Below are 17,035 nucleotides of genomic sequence, written 5' to 3' on the forward strand. Positions count from 1 at the left end.
AGAATAATATTTAGCTAAATAACTTGCATGGTTTTATATGTTGATAAATCACCAATATGCATCACAAATAGTTTTAGATCTGGACAAATTTGATTTGATGAAACAGCCATTACATCTGTTATGCTAAAATTTTACTTTGATAAGCCAAAAACAGTTTTTAAAGTAAATAAGCGACTTCCACTCCTCCCATGTGCTTCTCCTTTTCACAGTCTGGCAGAAATGATGGGTGGTTCTAAAATATATGGTCATATGACGATAAAATGTTACGGTTGCCAAGATACAGGGGGTGGGTCAACTTACCCACTGGCTCATCTTACACCACTCTCCCCATATCTATCCAATCAGCGTGTTTCTCGACAGTTTTCAGCATCCCTCCACCACCCCATCTCTGATTATTTGTAAGTGTGAACTCATGAAACACACTGTAGCGAAGCCCCACTACAATTAAGTTTTTAGCTGATTGAGGCGGCTAAATATGGATCAGATTCCGGTCAGAGAATCAGGAGTGGAGAAGAGATTCTTGATAATGAGGCGTTTATTTACAATCTTCAATATGCATCTGAGGTATGCAGCTGTGATATTATATGGTCTACAAAGGAAATATAGAGAAATAAATTTACAATAATATTCATCTAACATGTATGTCTCACTGCACTAATTACAGAAATCAGTAACATAGTACCAAAATATATTCAACATGTGTCTATTAATAATCACAATAAAGTTAACAAAAATACAGTACTACACTGAATATTATGCTGCTGTAGGCAATTGTATAAACAAACATTCGCTGTATCGGCTCGTAACACTAGAGCGGATGGTGATGACTCAGCAGATTTAGATCGGCAAATTACGGCCGAAATAAACGGTAAACTCAAACAATATAAACATCTGCAATCACCAATCACATGCACAACATATACTAACAAGATATAAAGGTATAACAGTACTTACAGTTATTGCATGAACGCATTACACAGAGCATAATAGCAGCATAAACATGGATTAACAGTCATCTTCTACCGGTGTGCGTCTCTAATAACGGGACGTACAGGAAACAACAACTAAGACATTAGTTCCTAGGACAGGCTTTCTGACACAGCCGCCCCCAATTATCTGGTAAGATAATTGAATACTCTAAGAAAGTCTGTCTGAAGTGTCTGTGTCATCGTCCTCAAGGTGAGGAAGTGGGATCAGCCGGACAACTGGACGGGTGTAGGTTTTCTCCTTAACCCTGACTCTGGAGTTCCGAATTCTACCATCAGCCCCAGCCAGGGTTTCTGTCACTGCGCCGACAGGCCAAAGTGCCCGGGGAAGTTGCGGATCGACAATAAGTACTACTTGACCTACTGTCAGTTCCTTGACATCCGTCCTCCACTTGTGACGACCATGCAAGCCTGGGAGGTAATGGCGAATAAAGGCGGTCCAGAAACAGTCAGCCAGCACCTGACTATGTCTCCACCTCCGTCTTCCGAGCAAATTGTTAGAGTCATACAGGACCTGCGGTAGAGAGGCATCACGGCGACCCATAAGAAGTAAGTTTGGAGTCACTGGATCCAGGTCTGCGACATCCGAAGATACATAGCCAAGTGGTTTGGCATTTAAGATGCTCTCAACTTCCACCAGAAGAGTTTGAAGCACTGGTTCTGGGACCGACTGCTCTCGCAGGATTACACGCAGTGCTGTCTTGACTGATTTTACCTCACGCTCCCAGGTTCCCCCGAAGTGAGGAGCACTTGGTGGATTATGGCGGAACCGGATCTTCTGCCCAGCCAGCAGCTCCTGAAGCCTTGGTGACATGGCATTGAAGGTCTCTCGTAGTTCTCGATCACCTCCAATGAAATTAGTGCCATTATTGCATAGCAGTTTCATAGGCTTGCCCCGTCGTGCTATGAATCGACGCAAAGAGAGCAGGAATGCGTCAGTGTCCAAATGCTCTAACAGATCTAGATGCACACACCACGTCGTCATACATTTGTAGATAATCCCCCATCTTTTCTCTTGACGACGACCAACTTTGACTGCGAATGGGCCGAAGCAGTCTACATCAGTAGAATGGAAAGGCGGCTTATAAAGATTCAGCCTACAGGGTGGTAGATCTGCCAATCGCGGGGCTTGAGGCTTGGCCCGCCACCGTTGACAGTCTTGACAGGTGCGCTGCTGTTTACGTATCGCCTCTCTGTCTCTGAGTACCCAATACTGGCGACGCAGTTCAGCTAGGACCCTTTCTGAGCCAGGATGAAGGAGTCGCTGATCTGTCTCCTTAATTAGCAGCTTGGTGACAGGATGGCCAGGGTCTAACACAATTGGATTTATAGTCTCCAGGTCAAGGTCACTAGCACGACGTAGTCGTCCACCCACTCTAATGAGACCGGTGGCCCCATCATACTCAGGGGCGAGAGATCCCAGACGACTGTCAGCTGGAACTGACTGGCCTTTAAAGCCCTGACTTCAAGCGGGAATGAGTCACTTTGAGCCTGCGCCAGGAGGAGCCTCTCTGCTTCAATATAATCAGAAGCCTCGACAGGAGGGACAGCAGGGATCTAACAGTGGCCTGGACAAGCTCTTGCCATGTGTGGAACTGGCTTGGATCAGGAAGGGAACTACTAGACACTGAAATGGTTCCAATAAAGGCAGCCTTCTTTAACTCACTGAAGTCTGGCTCTTCTTCAGTTTTGGGTGTGGATGGCCACTGGTCAACTGACTGGTTCAGGAAGGCTGGCCCTGAGCTCCACTGATGAGGACCTGCCAACTCGTTTAGTGTAAGACCTCGTGTGATGTGGTCAGCAGGGTTGTGAACTGACTCAACATACCTCCATTCAGCCATGTCTGTGAGGGTCTGTGTTTCTGCTACACGTGTTCCCACAAACACCTTGTAGCAGCAGGACTCTGATGTCAGCCAGTATAACACAGTGGTGGAGTCAGACCAGAAAGTAACCTTGTGAATAGGAATGGTCAACTCTGTCTGGATCACCTTGGCCAACTGGGCACCAGTCAGAGCTGCACTCAGCTCCAAGCGAGGCATGGACAGCCATTTCCTTGGTGCTACTCTAGACCTGGCCAAGACAAAGGTTACAGTGACCTGTCCTTGACTATCTGTGGTACGCAAGTAGGCCACTGAACCATAAGCTCTTTCTGATGCATCACTAAAGACATGAAGCTCATGGATAACAGAAGTCTTGTCATTGGAGGCCAAGGTGTATGTTCGAGGGAACTGCAACTGAAGGAGAGTCGGGAGTTCTCCTACCCAGGCAAGCCACTTTTCTCTCAAATGCAGAGGTTCAATGGGATCGTCCCAACCAAGCTTGTGCTTCCAGAGGTCTTGGATAAGAACCTTGGCCCTGGTAGTGAATGGGATGATGAACCCCAAAGGATCATAGTGACTCGCCAAGGTCCTACACATGTTCCTCATTGTAGGTGCAGTGGTCTCCGTAGAGCGTAAATTATACCCCAGGGTGTCATTGATATAATTCCACCACAGACCAAGAGTGAGTTCTTGGAGGTCAGTGCTGCTTTGTGCCAACCAGCGCTCACTATTAGTAGACTTGGCATCTGTGGGAAGGTGTTGGATCACAGATGGTACATTGCTTGCCCATTGCCTGATCTCGAAGCCTCCATCGGAGAGCAGCTGGCGCAGTCCATCCACTGTTGCTTTGGCTTCATCTGCAGTTGGCGTGCTGTGAAGGCAGTTATCTACATAGAATGAAAGCCCTACTATGTCGACTAGGTGAGCCATGTCATCTTTGTGTCCTTGGGCGTGGTGTTGGAGGGCAAAGATGGCGCAACATGGGCTGCATGTAGTGCCAAACGGAAGTACCTGCCATTCATATATATCAGGTTCCACCTCCCTGCACATATCCCTCCAAAGGAAGCGCAGCACTGGCTTGTCTTTGGGCAGCAAGCGTACCTGGTGGAACATACCTTTGATGTCCCCGCTCATAGCAACAGTGTGTTGGCGGAATCTCAGGAGGACACCCAGTAAGGAAGGTCCCAAAGTCGGCCCAGGCAGCAGCTGATCATTTAAGGACTGTCCCTGATGTTTAAAGGAACAGTTAAAGACAATCCTGTCCTTACCGTTGTGATGCACCATTTGGTGCGGGATATACCAGGACTCTTCACTTTTGTTGGCCACCTCTGGAGTTATCTTAGCCACATAACCAGCCACCTCCAACTTCTGGATCTCAGCACAGTAGGCTTTAGCCCTCTCAGGATCCCGTGCCAGCCTGCGTTCAGTGCTACGCAAACTAGGAAGCACAGTCTCTTTGTTTGCATGGAGTAAACTCACTGGTGTTCGCCTCAGCAATGGTGTAGCGTAACGTTGAACACCGTCCACATTCACCCGGATTGTAGCATTTTGCAGCAGAGTATAAGCCTCTCTATCCTGTTTGGACCTGGTAACCATTTTCTCGTTGTAAGGGAGAGTATCGACTTGCCAGAGCCTTTCTACATGGTGGATAAGATCATCACAGGTTGGAACTGACATGATGTGAAGACACTGCTGATTCCCTCAAGAAGGTTGCATTGGACTCATAGGGCCCTGGAGAGACCATCCAAGTTGCGTGCAGGCAGCAATAGGTCCCCCTATTGGGCCTTTGCGTATGGGCTGGATTGGTGTCAGGAGGTGGGGATTATCTGACCCGATAAGGAGCAATGGCTTTAACCTGTCCACAGGAGGCAGTGGTAGATCCTTCAGGTGTCGATAGGCATTCTGGAGTGCAGTCACTGGGTAATTGTGCTCCGCTAGACACAGACCGGTTGCAATGAATGCGTTGCGTATAGTGAACTTCGTCATGGGTTTGGATACTGAGGACACATCAAAAGATATCGATGACCCGTCAAGTTCAGTGTGATACTGTTGAATTGTCTGTAGGGGAAGCAATTCAGGAGCACCTGTTAACTTGAGCTGCTGCACTACTGGCTGAAGCACTAGTGTTCTCTCTGACCCGTCATCAAGGACTGCATGGGTTTCCATAGTGTGACGACCATTGTGAAGGAGGACTTTGACCACTTTCAACATGACCTTTGGAGAACGGTTAGGTCTGTCAAGGTAAATCCTGGTAGGTGGCAAGCTTACCATGAGTACAGCCCTGGAAGTGTCATTAATGGACTCGTGTAAAACTGTAAGATGTAGTTCTTTACAGACCTTACATGGGCGTTTGAGGTTGCAGGTCTCTACTGCATGTGTCCGACCACATCTCCAGCAGCGTTTTCCCTCTTTAATCCAGGTGACAATTTGAGCAGTGGTTAACTTCTTGAATTGGTCACAGGAGTTAAGGTAGTGGTCCCTGTTGTCGCAATGGGGACAATATGGCTTTGGCTTTGAGCTGGGTTTTGAGTCTGCAGATTTAGGGGACCTTGTGATGCTATCATTGGCCAGGAGAACTGGTGTTGGCCTCTCCTTTGGACGAGTGAATGCCGTAACTTTACCATAGTGCTTGGATGAGTCACTCTGGAACAAGGTTGCAACTCGGCTGGAGATTCGTTTAGCTTGAGACTTGATCTCTAACCAGGCGGCCAGATCAGGAAGTGAATAGGTCTTGTCAGTGCCCATCTGTAGAATACCCCTGCTTAGGCAGTATTCAACAAAGCCGTCACGATAAGCAGATGGTAGCTTACTTAGCAGACGATCCACATGAGAGCCACACATGAGCTCATAACCATTCTGGCCCTCAAGCGTCCTCAGCATGCCCACCAAAGATTGAACGGATAATGCAAAGGAGTCAAAAGCATTAGCATCACCCATTTTGAGTGGTGGAGTGCTCATGATGGCACCCAACTCCGACTGAACAAGCTGTCTTGGCTGGCCATACTTGTCTTGAAGAGCCTGCAGTGCAGCTGAATAAGGACACGGATGGTACATATTGGCTTTAGCCAGCTGCTGAGCACTAGGGAGTTTTAAATGGCTTAGTAAGACATGATATTTGTACTGTTCACTGAGATGGCTGTGATTGCTCAACAAATTGTCCAGTGCCAACTTTAACAAGGCAAAGTCACTCTCACTACCACTTTCGAACACCGGCAACTTGGGTTGTGGGATGCCGTAGGCTGATGCAAACAGTAGCTCTGTACCAGGGTATGCTGGATGACCATCCTGCGGAAAGGGCGAGAATGAAGGCGGTTGAGCATGGCTAGGGACAGTAGGTGGCACGGCTGAAGCCTGATAGCTGGTAACTGGAGGCTGCAGAAGACGTGCGCGTGTTGTCACAGGTGGAAGTGCTGTCTGCAGTACCGCATATGGCCTTGTATGTGGCGGCAGTGTTGCTGTGGTAGGTTGCTGTGGCACAGACGGCATGCTTGTACTCAAGGGGTGTGCAGCAGTGGACATGACTGTGGCTCCTGAATGAGGTTGGGGTACCACAGTAGATGTTGATAACACAGTGCGAGCTGGTGCAGTTATAGGGGTAGTCTGAGATGCATTGGAGACTGGTGATGAGACTGCTTGTGGTAACAGGTGGAGCGCTGCAGGTAGTGCACTCCCAGATTCAGCTGTTAACTTCAGTGGTCTAAGTGACGGCTGAGACACCCGAGAGTCATCAGGAATAATCTGTTCAGCATGACAAATCTGTATGGTTGAGGTCACAGCTGGTGACTGAGTAGAGGGCCGCTGGAGAGAGCATGATGGTTGAGGTGGGCTCATGGCTGGACTAATATGTATGAGCTGAGGTGGAGGCGAAAGACTGTCAGGTGAGCCAGGAGGCACAGGAGTCGTTGAACCAGAGTCTTTAATAAGCTTTGAGGATAGGAGCTTCGCTACCTCAAGCTCAGTCTCTGCTTGTTGCAGCTTACGCTGTCTTTCTAGATGCTTGGATAAGGCCTGCTTTGCTGTAAGAGCTTCCTCTTGAATACACTGGGCTTCTTTAGCTTGTGCTTGTAGCCGCTGGTATTCCACATCAGCCAGTGAGTCCTCCTCGACCTGCTGGCGGAGACTGTCTAACTGCCTCTGTTTAATCTTCTCCTCCAAAATAGCAGTCTGGACACTAGAGAGTTCAGGTGGAAGATAAACGCCAGTGGAGGTAACAGAGCGCCTATTTGTCCTGGAATGAGAACTAGCACCACTTCGAGACGTTTTCCTCGAGCTGCCTCTTGGTTGACTGGGACAGTGGGAAGAAGCTTTAGCAGGAGGGTCATCAGCGGGTCGGTAGCCAACCTCATAATCATCCAGGTGAGAAGGCAGATTAGTCCTGCGGCGAGGTCTGTCCATTGTCTCTAATGTGTCACTTGCTGCTGGATCCATACTGGTTTGAGCTTGCTCTCAATCCGGCTCGAAGGACCATAATAATGTAGCGAAGCCCCACTACAATTAAGTTTTTAGCTGATTGAGGCGGCCAAATATGGATCAGATTCCGGTCAGAGAATCAGGAGTGGAGAAGAGATTCTTGATAATGAGGCGTTTATTTACAATCTTGAATATGCATCTGAGGTATACAGCTGTGATATTATATGGTCTACAAAGGAAATAAAGAGAAATAAATTTACAATAATATTCATCTAACATGTATGTCTCACTGCACTAATTACAGAAATCAGTAACATAGTACCAAAATATATTCAACATGTGTCTATTAATAATCACAATAAAGTTAACAAAAATACAGTACTACACTGAATATTATGCTGCTGTAAGCAATTGTATAAACAAACATTCGCTGTATCGGCTCGTAACACTAGAGCGGATGGTGATGACTCAGCAGATTTAGATCGGCAAATTACGGCCGAAATAAACGGTAAACTCGAACAATATAAACATCAGCAATCACCAATCACATGCACAACATATACTAACGAGATATAAAGGTATAACAGTACTTACAGTTATTGCATGAACGAATTACACAGAGCATAATAGCAGCATAAACATGGATTAACAGTCATCTTCTACCAGTGTGCGTCTCTAATAACGGGACGTACAGGAAACAACAACTAAGACATTAGTTCCTACGACAGGCTTTCTGACACACACTTAAGAGTGCATGATTTTTGCATACAAATTAAACCAATGACAAATACTCAAAAATAGCCTACCAGATCTGGGCCGGATCTGGTCCGACACTGTTGATATCTGGGGTCAGCTCAGAAGCACATGCAGCACAAGAATTATTCCATTTAATTTTTTCCCCATCTTAAGTTATATGACAGTTTGGTATGTGTAGTCTTTCTGCTTTCCGGTATAATTTCTGTAAAAATATTGATTAAATAAACATGATTTATTTATTAAAGTGTTTATGTGGCCAGGGGCCATTGGTACTTGGGGTCCATATGTGACCCTGGACCACAAAACCAGTCATAAGTCGCATGGGTATATTTGTAGCAATAGCCAACAATACATTGTATGTGTCAAAATTATCGATTTTTCTTTTATGCCAAAAATTATTAGGATATTAAGTAAAGACCATGTTCAATGAAGTTATTTTGTAAATTTCCTACTGTAAATATATCAGAAATTTATTTTTGTGAGTGGATATGGATGGCTAAGGACATTTTAAAGGCGATTTTCTGAATATTTTGATTTTTTTGCACCCTCAGATTCCAGATTTTCAAATAGTTGTATCTCTGCCAAATATTGCCCTATCATAACAAACCATACATCAATCGAACACTTATTTATTCAGCTTTCAGATGATGTATAAATCTCAAATATGACCCTTATGACTGGTTTTGTGGTCCAGGGTCACATATACTGTAGGCAAATATATGAACATATACTGTATGTGCATGATCTAAACAAGCATGAACTGCCAGTATTTTGTGATTACACATATCGTTTAATATTCTAGAAAAGGATCAAATGTCTAATGAATGTCCAACAGAAAACCGTTGGTTTATACTGTTATATGTTATGTTGAGATCATGAGAAAATCAAGTCAAAATCACAGGAAAACAAGAAAGAAAAAAATAATGCATGCATGGTCTTTAAGGGCAGAGCACAATACAACTGTTACAGCGTGAGTACAGGTGAGTACAGGTGTGGAAACAAGAGGATCATGGGAAAAGGAGGTTAGGAGACGAGGGAACTGTGACAGTACCTCCCCCTCCCGGTAGGCGCGAGGGGGGGTGGGCGCCCTGGAGGTCTCCAGGGCGGATCCATGAGCCATGGCGGGTCAGAGGCCGAGGGCGGCCATGGCGGCCGGGGCGGGTCAGAGGCCGAGGGCGGCCAGGGCGGGTCAGAGGCCGAGGGCGGGCCATGGCGGGTCAGAGGCCGAGGGCGGGCCATGGCGGGTCAGAGGCCAAAGGCGGCCATGGCGGCCAGGGCGGGTCAGAGGCCGAGGGCGGCCAGGGCGGGTCAGAGGCCGAGGGCGGCCAGGGCGGGTCAGAGGCCCAGGGCGGCCAGGGCGGGTCAGAGGCCCAGGGCGGCCAGGGCGGGTCAGAGGCCCAGGGCGGCCAGGGCGGGTCAGAGGCCCAGGGCGGCCAGGGCGGGTCAGAGGCCCAGGGCGGGTCAGAGGCCGAGGGCGGCCAGGGCGGGTCAGGAGCTTTGGCAGGCCATGGAGGGTCAGGAGCCTTGGATGGCCATGGCGGGTCAGGAGCCTTGGATGGCCATGGCGGGTCAGGAGCCTTGGCAGGCCATGGTGGGTCAGGAGCCTTGGATGGCCATGGAGGGTCAGGAGCCCTGGATGGCCATGGAGGGTCAGGAGCCCTGGATGGCCATGGAGGGTCAGGAGCCTTGGATGGCCATGGAGGGTCAGGAGCCTTGGATGGCCATGGAGGGTCAGGAGCTTTGGGAACCCCCCCCCCCCCCCCCCCCCCAAAAAAATCATTAAGGGGGCTGAAGAGAAACTTAAGGAGTCCAATGAATGGAGTTTGATGTGTGGACTGGAGTGGGCTCGTGGGCGGCGGCAGCAGTTGGAGTGGGCTCGGTGGCGGCTGGAGCGGCTGGCTCTGCGGCGGCGGCTGGAGCAGAGGGCTCGGCTGCTTGGAGAGGGGTCCAGTCCATCCCCTCATGCACAATAAGAAGCCCCACTGGTACTGGAGTGGGCTCTGCGGAGGCTGGAGAGGGCTCTGCGGAGGCTGGAGAGGGCTTGGCCTTCTTCCTCTTCCTCCTCTTAGAACGCCCGGACTCAGAGGGTTGTGAGTCCGGCAGGACACAGGTGTAAAGTTCACTGGAGGGGTATGTGGAGGAAGATGGAGACTGACGAACTGGCCAGGCCACCCGTGTTTCTGGAGGAACTGGATGAGATAAGGACGGAATATCCGGAACCTCTTCAACAACGAACTCAGAACCATTTAAATACAGAATCAGATTAATAGTATCGTTTAAGGAAACATAATCGTCAGGTTCATCAAAACGGATTGTGCTCTCGTCCAGTCCGTCCAGAAAAAGGGTGTTTAAACAAGCGTCTGACCAATTCGTCAAAAAGGCTAACTCGACAAACTCCTCCACATACCTCTCCAGTGAACGTCCGTACTGCAGGAGTCCAATAAGGCGGTCTGCAGCCGACATAGGTGTGGGAGGCATGGGAGAAGCTGGAGCCTCGGAGAGGAGGAACAAACCCCTGCTTCGTGGATATCCAGACGTTTTAGAGGGTCTGTCCTTCTGTTACAGCGTAGCGGTGTGAAGAGATGATGCGTACACGGAGATTTACAATGATGGGTATTTTAATGACAACGAAGGAGAATAACCACATACACGTATTAAACAACACTGAGGACAGACAAGGAGTGAAGGGAGTGAGTCCATTATAAAGGCAGTGCTGATGATGAAGTCCAGGTGCAGGTGCTGAGTGCTGATGGGGAGATGACGAAGGAAGTGAGTGCAGGTGTGGAAACAAGAGGATCATGGGAAATGGAGTTCAGGAGACGAGGGAACTGTGACAACAACAGCTTAAACAATTAATAAATTAAAAGTACAAAAAATGTCAGAACATAATGTCTTTATAATAATTAATGTTTCTAAACATAAAGAACTGTTTTAATCAAGTATTTGATATTAATGGTGTAAATTCATTTATTGTAATTGACAGGTGTAATGATCAGTGGAGTTGAGTTTTTACCTCCATTGTTTGGATGTGGGCTAAAATAAGGATAGAGTTTGTCAATGAAAGACTGAGCAGTGAAAGTGTAGATATGAGAGCTGGACTCCACATCAATAAAGGAGACCAGACCAGTCTTATGATCCACAAACACCCCGACCCGCTGCGGCTTCACTCTCAGACGCAGACGGACAGGAGGATCAGCACTGGCACTGTATTCATTCCCATTTGTCAGAAATACAGTCCAGAATCCATTACTGGCACACAGTGGGATCACTGACTTCCTGTTAATGGATTCTCTGGCCACTCCTAATTCCCAGTCTGTCTTTCCCTTCACCTGCACCTCAAAATAAAATCTCCCTGAGGAGAATCCCTCCTTTCCCAGGACATTTACATATGGATCAAATCTCTTTGGGTTGTCTGGGAGTTTCTGTCTAATGTCTCCATGTCTCACTTGTTTTCCATCATCAGACAGGATGAGGTTTGGATTAGCTGTATCAGGATCCAGAGTCACATCCACTGAGAAAACAGAGAATATGAAACACAAATTATTGGGTAATCCAGTTTTTAATCAGATGCAGTGCAGTAATGAAGCTGTGTGTAGCCTATATGAATGTAGGTCACTCTGTACCTGCATACTGCTGCATCCTCTTCAGCTCCAAAGAGACACCTGACAATAAAACATCATCTGATCTTTGAGATTTGTTTATATGTTAAATTATAGTCAAATTTTAAGGTAATATTTAAATAATTTAGTACAACGAGAAAGAAAAAGATCTTGAAGCTGAGCATTGCTACACTGTTTAAGCTACAGGCCTGAAATTTCACACACACATCAATCTTCTCATGAACAACATTTCTTCTCCTTAAACCAATGATTCTCTCAGTTTGACTGTCTGCTTTTGTGGTTTTTCATAAAACATATAAAATTTGTCTCTTGAGCTGCTACTGATTTGTACCGAACTGTTCACCCTTAGGAAATTATTCACAAAACACTGATGGAACAACTGAAAGGGCAAACAATCACAGTTATTAGATAAATGTTACTTCTTGTAATTTCTCTTTTATACATGTTTTACATGTTTTCTGAAATTTGAGATGGAAATTTGCTTTCTTCAAGAAGAACTGTGAGGTGATGATAATGAGCCATAAAGACATAATCACATACTTCTCTAATTTTAGACTAATTCTACATTACTGAAATTAAAAGATGATGAATATGGTGTATTTGATATTGACGTACCAGTTTGTATGAGCTTATGTAAAGTGCCCTTCAGTTGAGTCAGAGCTCTCAGAATCTCCAGATGGTCATTAGTTTTCAAACTGATCTCAGGCCAGTTCCTGTTTTTTCTAGGGTTGCACTGGGATGAGTAAATCTACAGCAGGAGAGAGGAGAAATCCTTTAGCATGAGGAGAGTTCTGGTGTCACATACTGCATTATCATTGACAGGAGAGACGTTGACTGACCTGTAGGAGGTGGAGGTGATCTTCAGTGTGTGAGAGCTGCTCCAGCTCAGTGTTTCTCATCTTTAGCTCAGTGATCTCCTGCTCCAGCTCTTTAATAAGCTCTTCCTCCTGTTTCTTTGCTTTCTGCTGTTCCTCCATCATATTCAGCAGTTCAGTCTGACATCTCTCAATGGAGTGCTTGAGATCAGTGAAGAGCTCAACATGTGCTGCTTTCTCCTTCTCTGTGTTTCTCTGGGGGCCAAGGTAATCAACAAATTATTAGTTATTAAATATAGATTATCTATGTCCAAGCACCAATGGCTTATGTAGATGAAACGGTAATTATGTAATACAAGTTTTGTATTATGTATTTGTGACGAGCAGGGCGGGGTGAGAGCCGTGAAAGAACGACGTGAGGCCGGTAGCGTGATTGCTAAAGAGCGTCACCTGCGCACTGCACCAGTCTCGTATCTTTCACGGAGGAGCTCTGGAAGCATAAATGGAGGAGTGACAACGGTGAAGGACGAGAGAGGACCATTCCTGAATTTTATGTAATGTTTTTATTATGTTTATGTGGGGATAGGGTTTGCAGACAGGAACCCTCCAGATGACAAAATTACGCAGGGCTAAACGGTGCGCGGATGCGGATGGCCGAAGTATGCTTTGGCCTTGATGTTGTACACCAGAGAGCAGCTCAAAATATGCCCTTCAGCTTTCATTCCCATTGATTTAAATGGCTGGCTTTTAGGAATTGCTGTTAGACTGCATCAAAATTCCTTTAACAACTTTAGGAAAAAAGTTAGAATGGCAGATAAACCATTTGTGTCAAAACTAGCATAATGTAAAGATGCTTATTATAGGATCACCCTGTGGACTATTCTTACAAGATTTGGTACACAGCCTCATTTTGAAACTATAAACAAACATGTCAATTTTCATATCAGCTGGCCGTTTTGAGCTTCTGAGGTTTGATTGGTTGCTGGCAGCCATGTTTTTTTAATTATCCAAATAATATTTAAAGAATATGTAAGCATTTAAACTTGATTGATGATAAAGCTGTGGAGTTACAAGTTTTCAACTTTTTTTCAGTTGTATCATCAACCCCATAGCTATAATTTGACACAATTTTTGTGTGTCATCAAAACGTGCTGTTGTCTTCATATATTAAAGGGTAAGTTCACCCAAAAATGAAAATTCTGTCATTAATTACTCACCCTCATGTCGTTCCACACCCGTAAGACCTTTGTTCATCTTCGGAACACAAACTGAGATATTTTTGATAAAATCCGATGGCTCAGTGAGGCCTCCATTGACAGCAAGTTAATTAACACTTTCAATGCCCAGAATGGTATACATATTTAAAACAGTTCATGTGACCACAGTGGTTCAACCTTAATGTTATGAAGCGACGAGAATACTTTTTGTGTGCCAAAAAAAAAATGACTTCATTCAACAATTTTGAAACACTGCTTTATGAAGCTTCGAAGCTTTACAAATCTTTTGTTTCGAATCAGTGGTTCGGAGCGTGTTTCAAACTGCCAGTGTCACGTAATTTCAGTAATTAAGGCTTTGTTACGTCGAAAGTGTTTTGAAAAGTTTTGAAATTTCAATGGTTCACCACTGGTTCACCACATCTCTGTGAACTAGTGATAGGCAGAGCGAGGCTTTGTGAAACACAGTTGAAGCAAATGAGCCGAATTGTGTCGAGGCTTCGAAACAGTCCTACACCCGTCTCCACGTGTTGATCTGAAATAACCTTGACAACGATTCAGACAAGCGTTGACAAATTCTAACGTACATGTTGTTGTTTGTGCCAAACAAGGAAGTGTGGGGGGGGAGTGGATAGTGTTCTCGACTGGGTTCGAATCCTGGTCAGAACAGTGTTTTGCTATAAAAACTCATGCAAATAAACACCTTTTACAAACCCATTGCAATTGTTTTATTGAAAGTAAAATCTATAAATCATATAATAAGACTGAATATCAAGTGTATAAAATGCCTTCTTTTATCAATTTTCAGGGCTTGTTTTGTTCCATGGATGGCTCAGCTAAACAGGCCAATAAGAGACCATTAACTACTATTATTCTTTTTAATTGTAGGCCTACTAATGTCTAATTAAAATGTCTACAAATGTATAAAACTGACCAGAGAACAGGTAAACTTGATTTATGGGTTCACAGAGATCATCGTCCCCCAGTGGTGAACCATTGAAATTTCGAAACGTTTAGTACCATTCTGGGCACTGAAAGTGGAAATCAAAAATATCTTAATTTGTGTTCCGAAGATGAACGAAGGTCTTACGGGTGTGGAACGACATGAGGGTGAGTAATTAATGACAGAATTTTCATTATTGGGTGAACTAACCCTTTAAGTTTAGATAAGTTTGGACATTGCAGGAATTCAGGTAAATTCGCAAAAATGGGTGACACCTGACCATTTTGTTTGCTTATATCTTCACAATGCTTTAATGTATCAAAATTATTTTTTAAATTATTTTTGTCATGGGGGTCTCCAGATTATATGTACCAAGTTTCATGCAAACTGGACCAAGGTCTAAGAGAAGTTGGGATTTGATTTTAAAAATTCAAAAAGGAGGAAGAATTTTCCAATAAAATAGTATACATATAAATTTTGTAGTGCTTGCCTCAAGGATTTAGAGGGGAAAAAAGAGTTTTGACTGTAGTCTAACCCTTATGGATGTAGCGTTAAAATGCATAAGTACTAATTATAGTGACAATTAGTGTCCACTGAATGTGTGTGGATGTCCCTGACCCCTGGATCATCTGCTGCGTGTTTTATGTGTCCTGTAAGAAACCATCTAACAATAACCCAGAACACCCGGCAACCTCCCATAACCACTCACTTTTCTGACTTCTGCTGAGTGTTTGATCTCTTCAATTTTCTTGACTCTGTCCTGGATCATCTGCTGCGTGTCTTGAACCATCAGCTGAGTCTATAAACAGAGAACAGCACTGACACATTTATCATAACAGAGATTTCTATTTTATATTCTTGAATGTAAATGGCCAATCACATGTGAAACAAGTAACAGCACTTTGTTGCACTGACACATGTGCTGCAGTTTTGTGGCCTGATCTAGAAATAGCAGCCCCAAATCTTCAAACCTCTTTTTAAAGATTTATCACTGAATGTACAAAAGTTCAGAATGAGTGATTTTTATAGCTTAATTTCAATAAATGCTAATTTTAGAATGGAGAAGTGTTGAGTTTTAAGTTCTGGCAATAACTGGATGTTTAAAAATACATGAAAAAAATCTTAAAAGAACAAAATATGATTACTTAAATGACATGAGTGTAAGCAAATAATGACAGGATTTTAATTTATAGTTAAATTGTTTTAGTATTTTTAGTACTTATAGTACTCACTTCTTCTAAAGAAACAATGTTGTGGTTCCTGTGGTCTCCGTCAGTACAGAACAGACACACGATCCTCTGATCATCTCTACAGAACAGCTCCAGAGGTCTCTCATGTTTCTGACATATATAGTCCTCCAGATTACTCACAGGATCCATCACTTTGTGTTTCTTTAAACCTGCCACTCTCAAATGAGGGTCCAGGTGAGCTGCACAGTAAGAGCTCTGACAAACCAGACACGACTTCAGGGCTTTCAGCTTTCTTTCATCACAAACGTCACACAAAACTTCAGGTTTTTTCTCACAACGTTTCTTTTTATAGCGATCTACGAGCTCTCTGAGTGTGGTATTAATCTTGAGATTTGGTCTGTGCTTGAATTTTTCTTTACAATATGGACAGTTGCAGGTCTGGCTGTTGTCCCAGCACTTATTCAGACAGGTCTTGCAGAAGTTGTGTCCACATGGAGTGCTGACTGGATCAGTGAATATGTCCAGACATATAGAGCACTGAAACTCCTTAGTAAGCAGAGCACTGGAGGATGATATCGCTGGAAAGAGAAATGACGAAGATAAATCTCATGCAGTATAAGTGAAATGTCAAAATGTTGTTGAGACAATGTCCAGAATTGACAGAGCTTGAATCTAGACAGGTTACATTCAAGTTAAAATATATAGATATAGATATGATTGGTTATTGACTCACATGGAGAACCATCTATACTCTCACTCCTGGATTTTTGTTTTTTTCCTGGAGCTGAGGAAGAATTTGCCATTGTTGTTCTTCTCTTCATGTTTTTTTTTTTTTATTTTTTAGAAACTGCAGTCTAACAAACAAAAGGTACAGATAACAATTTTCATTCAAAATCAACAGATATTTTGTATGACCAAGTGTGATATAATTTGGTTTTAGTTACAATAAATTTTCAGATGGAGCATAGCAGGTTTGTGTTCAGTCTGCTTGTCATTTACTTCCTCTTTATTTAGTCTTTCTGTCATGTGACAAAATGACAGAAACGCCATAATTTGCCTTACAAAACATGTTTAGAAACCTGTTCAGCACAATCTCTCTTATATTTCTATCTCTTACCTGTGAGTATCAGATGTGTTCACAAAGCTCAATAAATATACTGTTGTTTAAAGAGGTTGATCGTTTCAGGCATTCCTGTGGTAAAGTTAGTTTCACTTTCTCTTTCTCTTTCTCTGAATCTGTTACTGAACTGCAGTGATGTCAGAGCTCCTCCTGTATTTACA

The 17,035-nt window shown here is 44.4% G+C and overlaps 1 protein-coding gene across 6 annotated transcripts; it reads right to left on the bottom strand.

Moving 5' to 3' along the window:
* Window positions 1-517: 517 nt before the first annotated feature.
* LOC127505762 (E3 ubiquitin-protein ligase TRIM39-like) lies at window positions 518-16,993 on the bottom strand. Of its 6 annotated transcripts, none has more exons than XR_007927804.1 (10): window positions 16,872-16,993; window positions 16,488-16,608; window positions 15,797-16,332; window positions 15,274-15,363; window positions 12,432-12,662; window positions 12,208-12,340; window positions 11,596-11,634; window positions 10,986-11,483; window positions 8,023-8,174; window positions 518-589 (listed from the first exon to the last, which is right to left on the bottom strand). XR_007927804.1 is itself a non-coding variant. In XM_051881555.1 (9 exons), exons 2-9 carry the CDS (start codon window positions 16,573-16,575, stop codon window positions 8,104-8,106), a joined length of 1,686 nt encoding a protein of 561 aa, XP_051737515.1. In that variant the 5' UTR covers window positions 16,576-16,608; window positions 16,872-16,993; the 3' UTR covers window positions 518-8,103. The 6 variants fall into 6 exon arrangements, 3 of the variants coding, with proteins under 3 accessions (XP_051737515.1, XP_051737518.1, XP_051737516.1); XR_007927803.1 differs by having other exon boundaries at window positions 518-7,445; XR_007927802.1 differs by having other exon boundaries at window positions 518-7,891.
* Window positions 16,994-17,035: the final 42 nt, after the last annotated feature.

This window comes from Ctenopharyngodon idella, chromosome 23 (assembly GCF_019924925.1).
Source record: "Ctenopharyngodon idella isolate HZGC_01 chromosome 23, HZGC01, whole genome shotgun sequence".
Classification (NCBI taxonomy): domain Eukaryota; kingdom Metazoa; phylum Chordata; class Actinopteri; order Cypriniformes; family Xenocyprididae; genus Ctenopharyngodon; species Ctenopharyngodon idella.

What these genes read in the sequence shown, in the direction of transcription:
- LOC127505762 (XM_051881555.1), bottom strand. Translation starts at nt 16,575, where the DNA reads ATGAAGAGAAGAACAACAATGGCAAATTCTTCCTCAGCTCCAGGAAAA. An exon ending in ACATTGTTTCTTTAGAAGAA is followed by an intron (nt 15,364 to 15,796) that starts GTGAGTACTATA and finishes CTCTGTTTATAG; the next exon opens with ACTCAGCTGATGGTTCAAGA. An exon ending in ACATAAGCTCATACAAACTG is followed by an intron (nt 11,635 to 12,207) that starts GTACGTCAATAT and finishes TTTTATTGTCAG; the next exon opens with GTGTCTCTTTGGAGCTGAAG.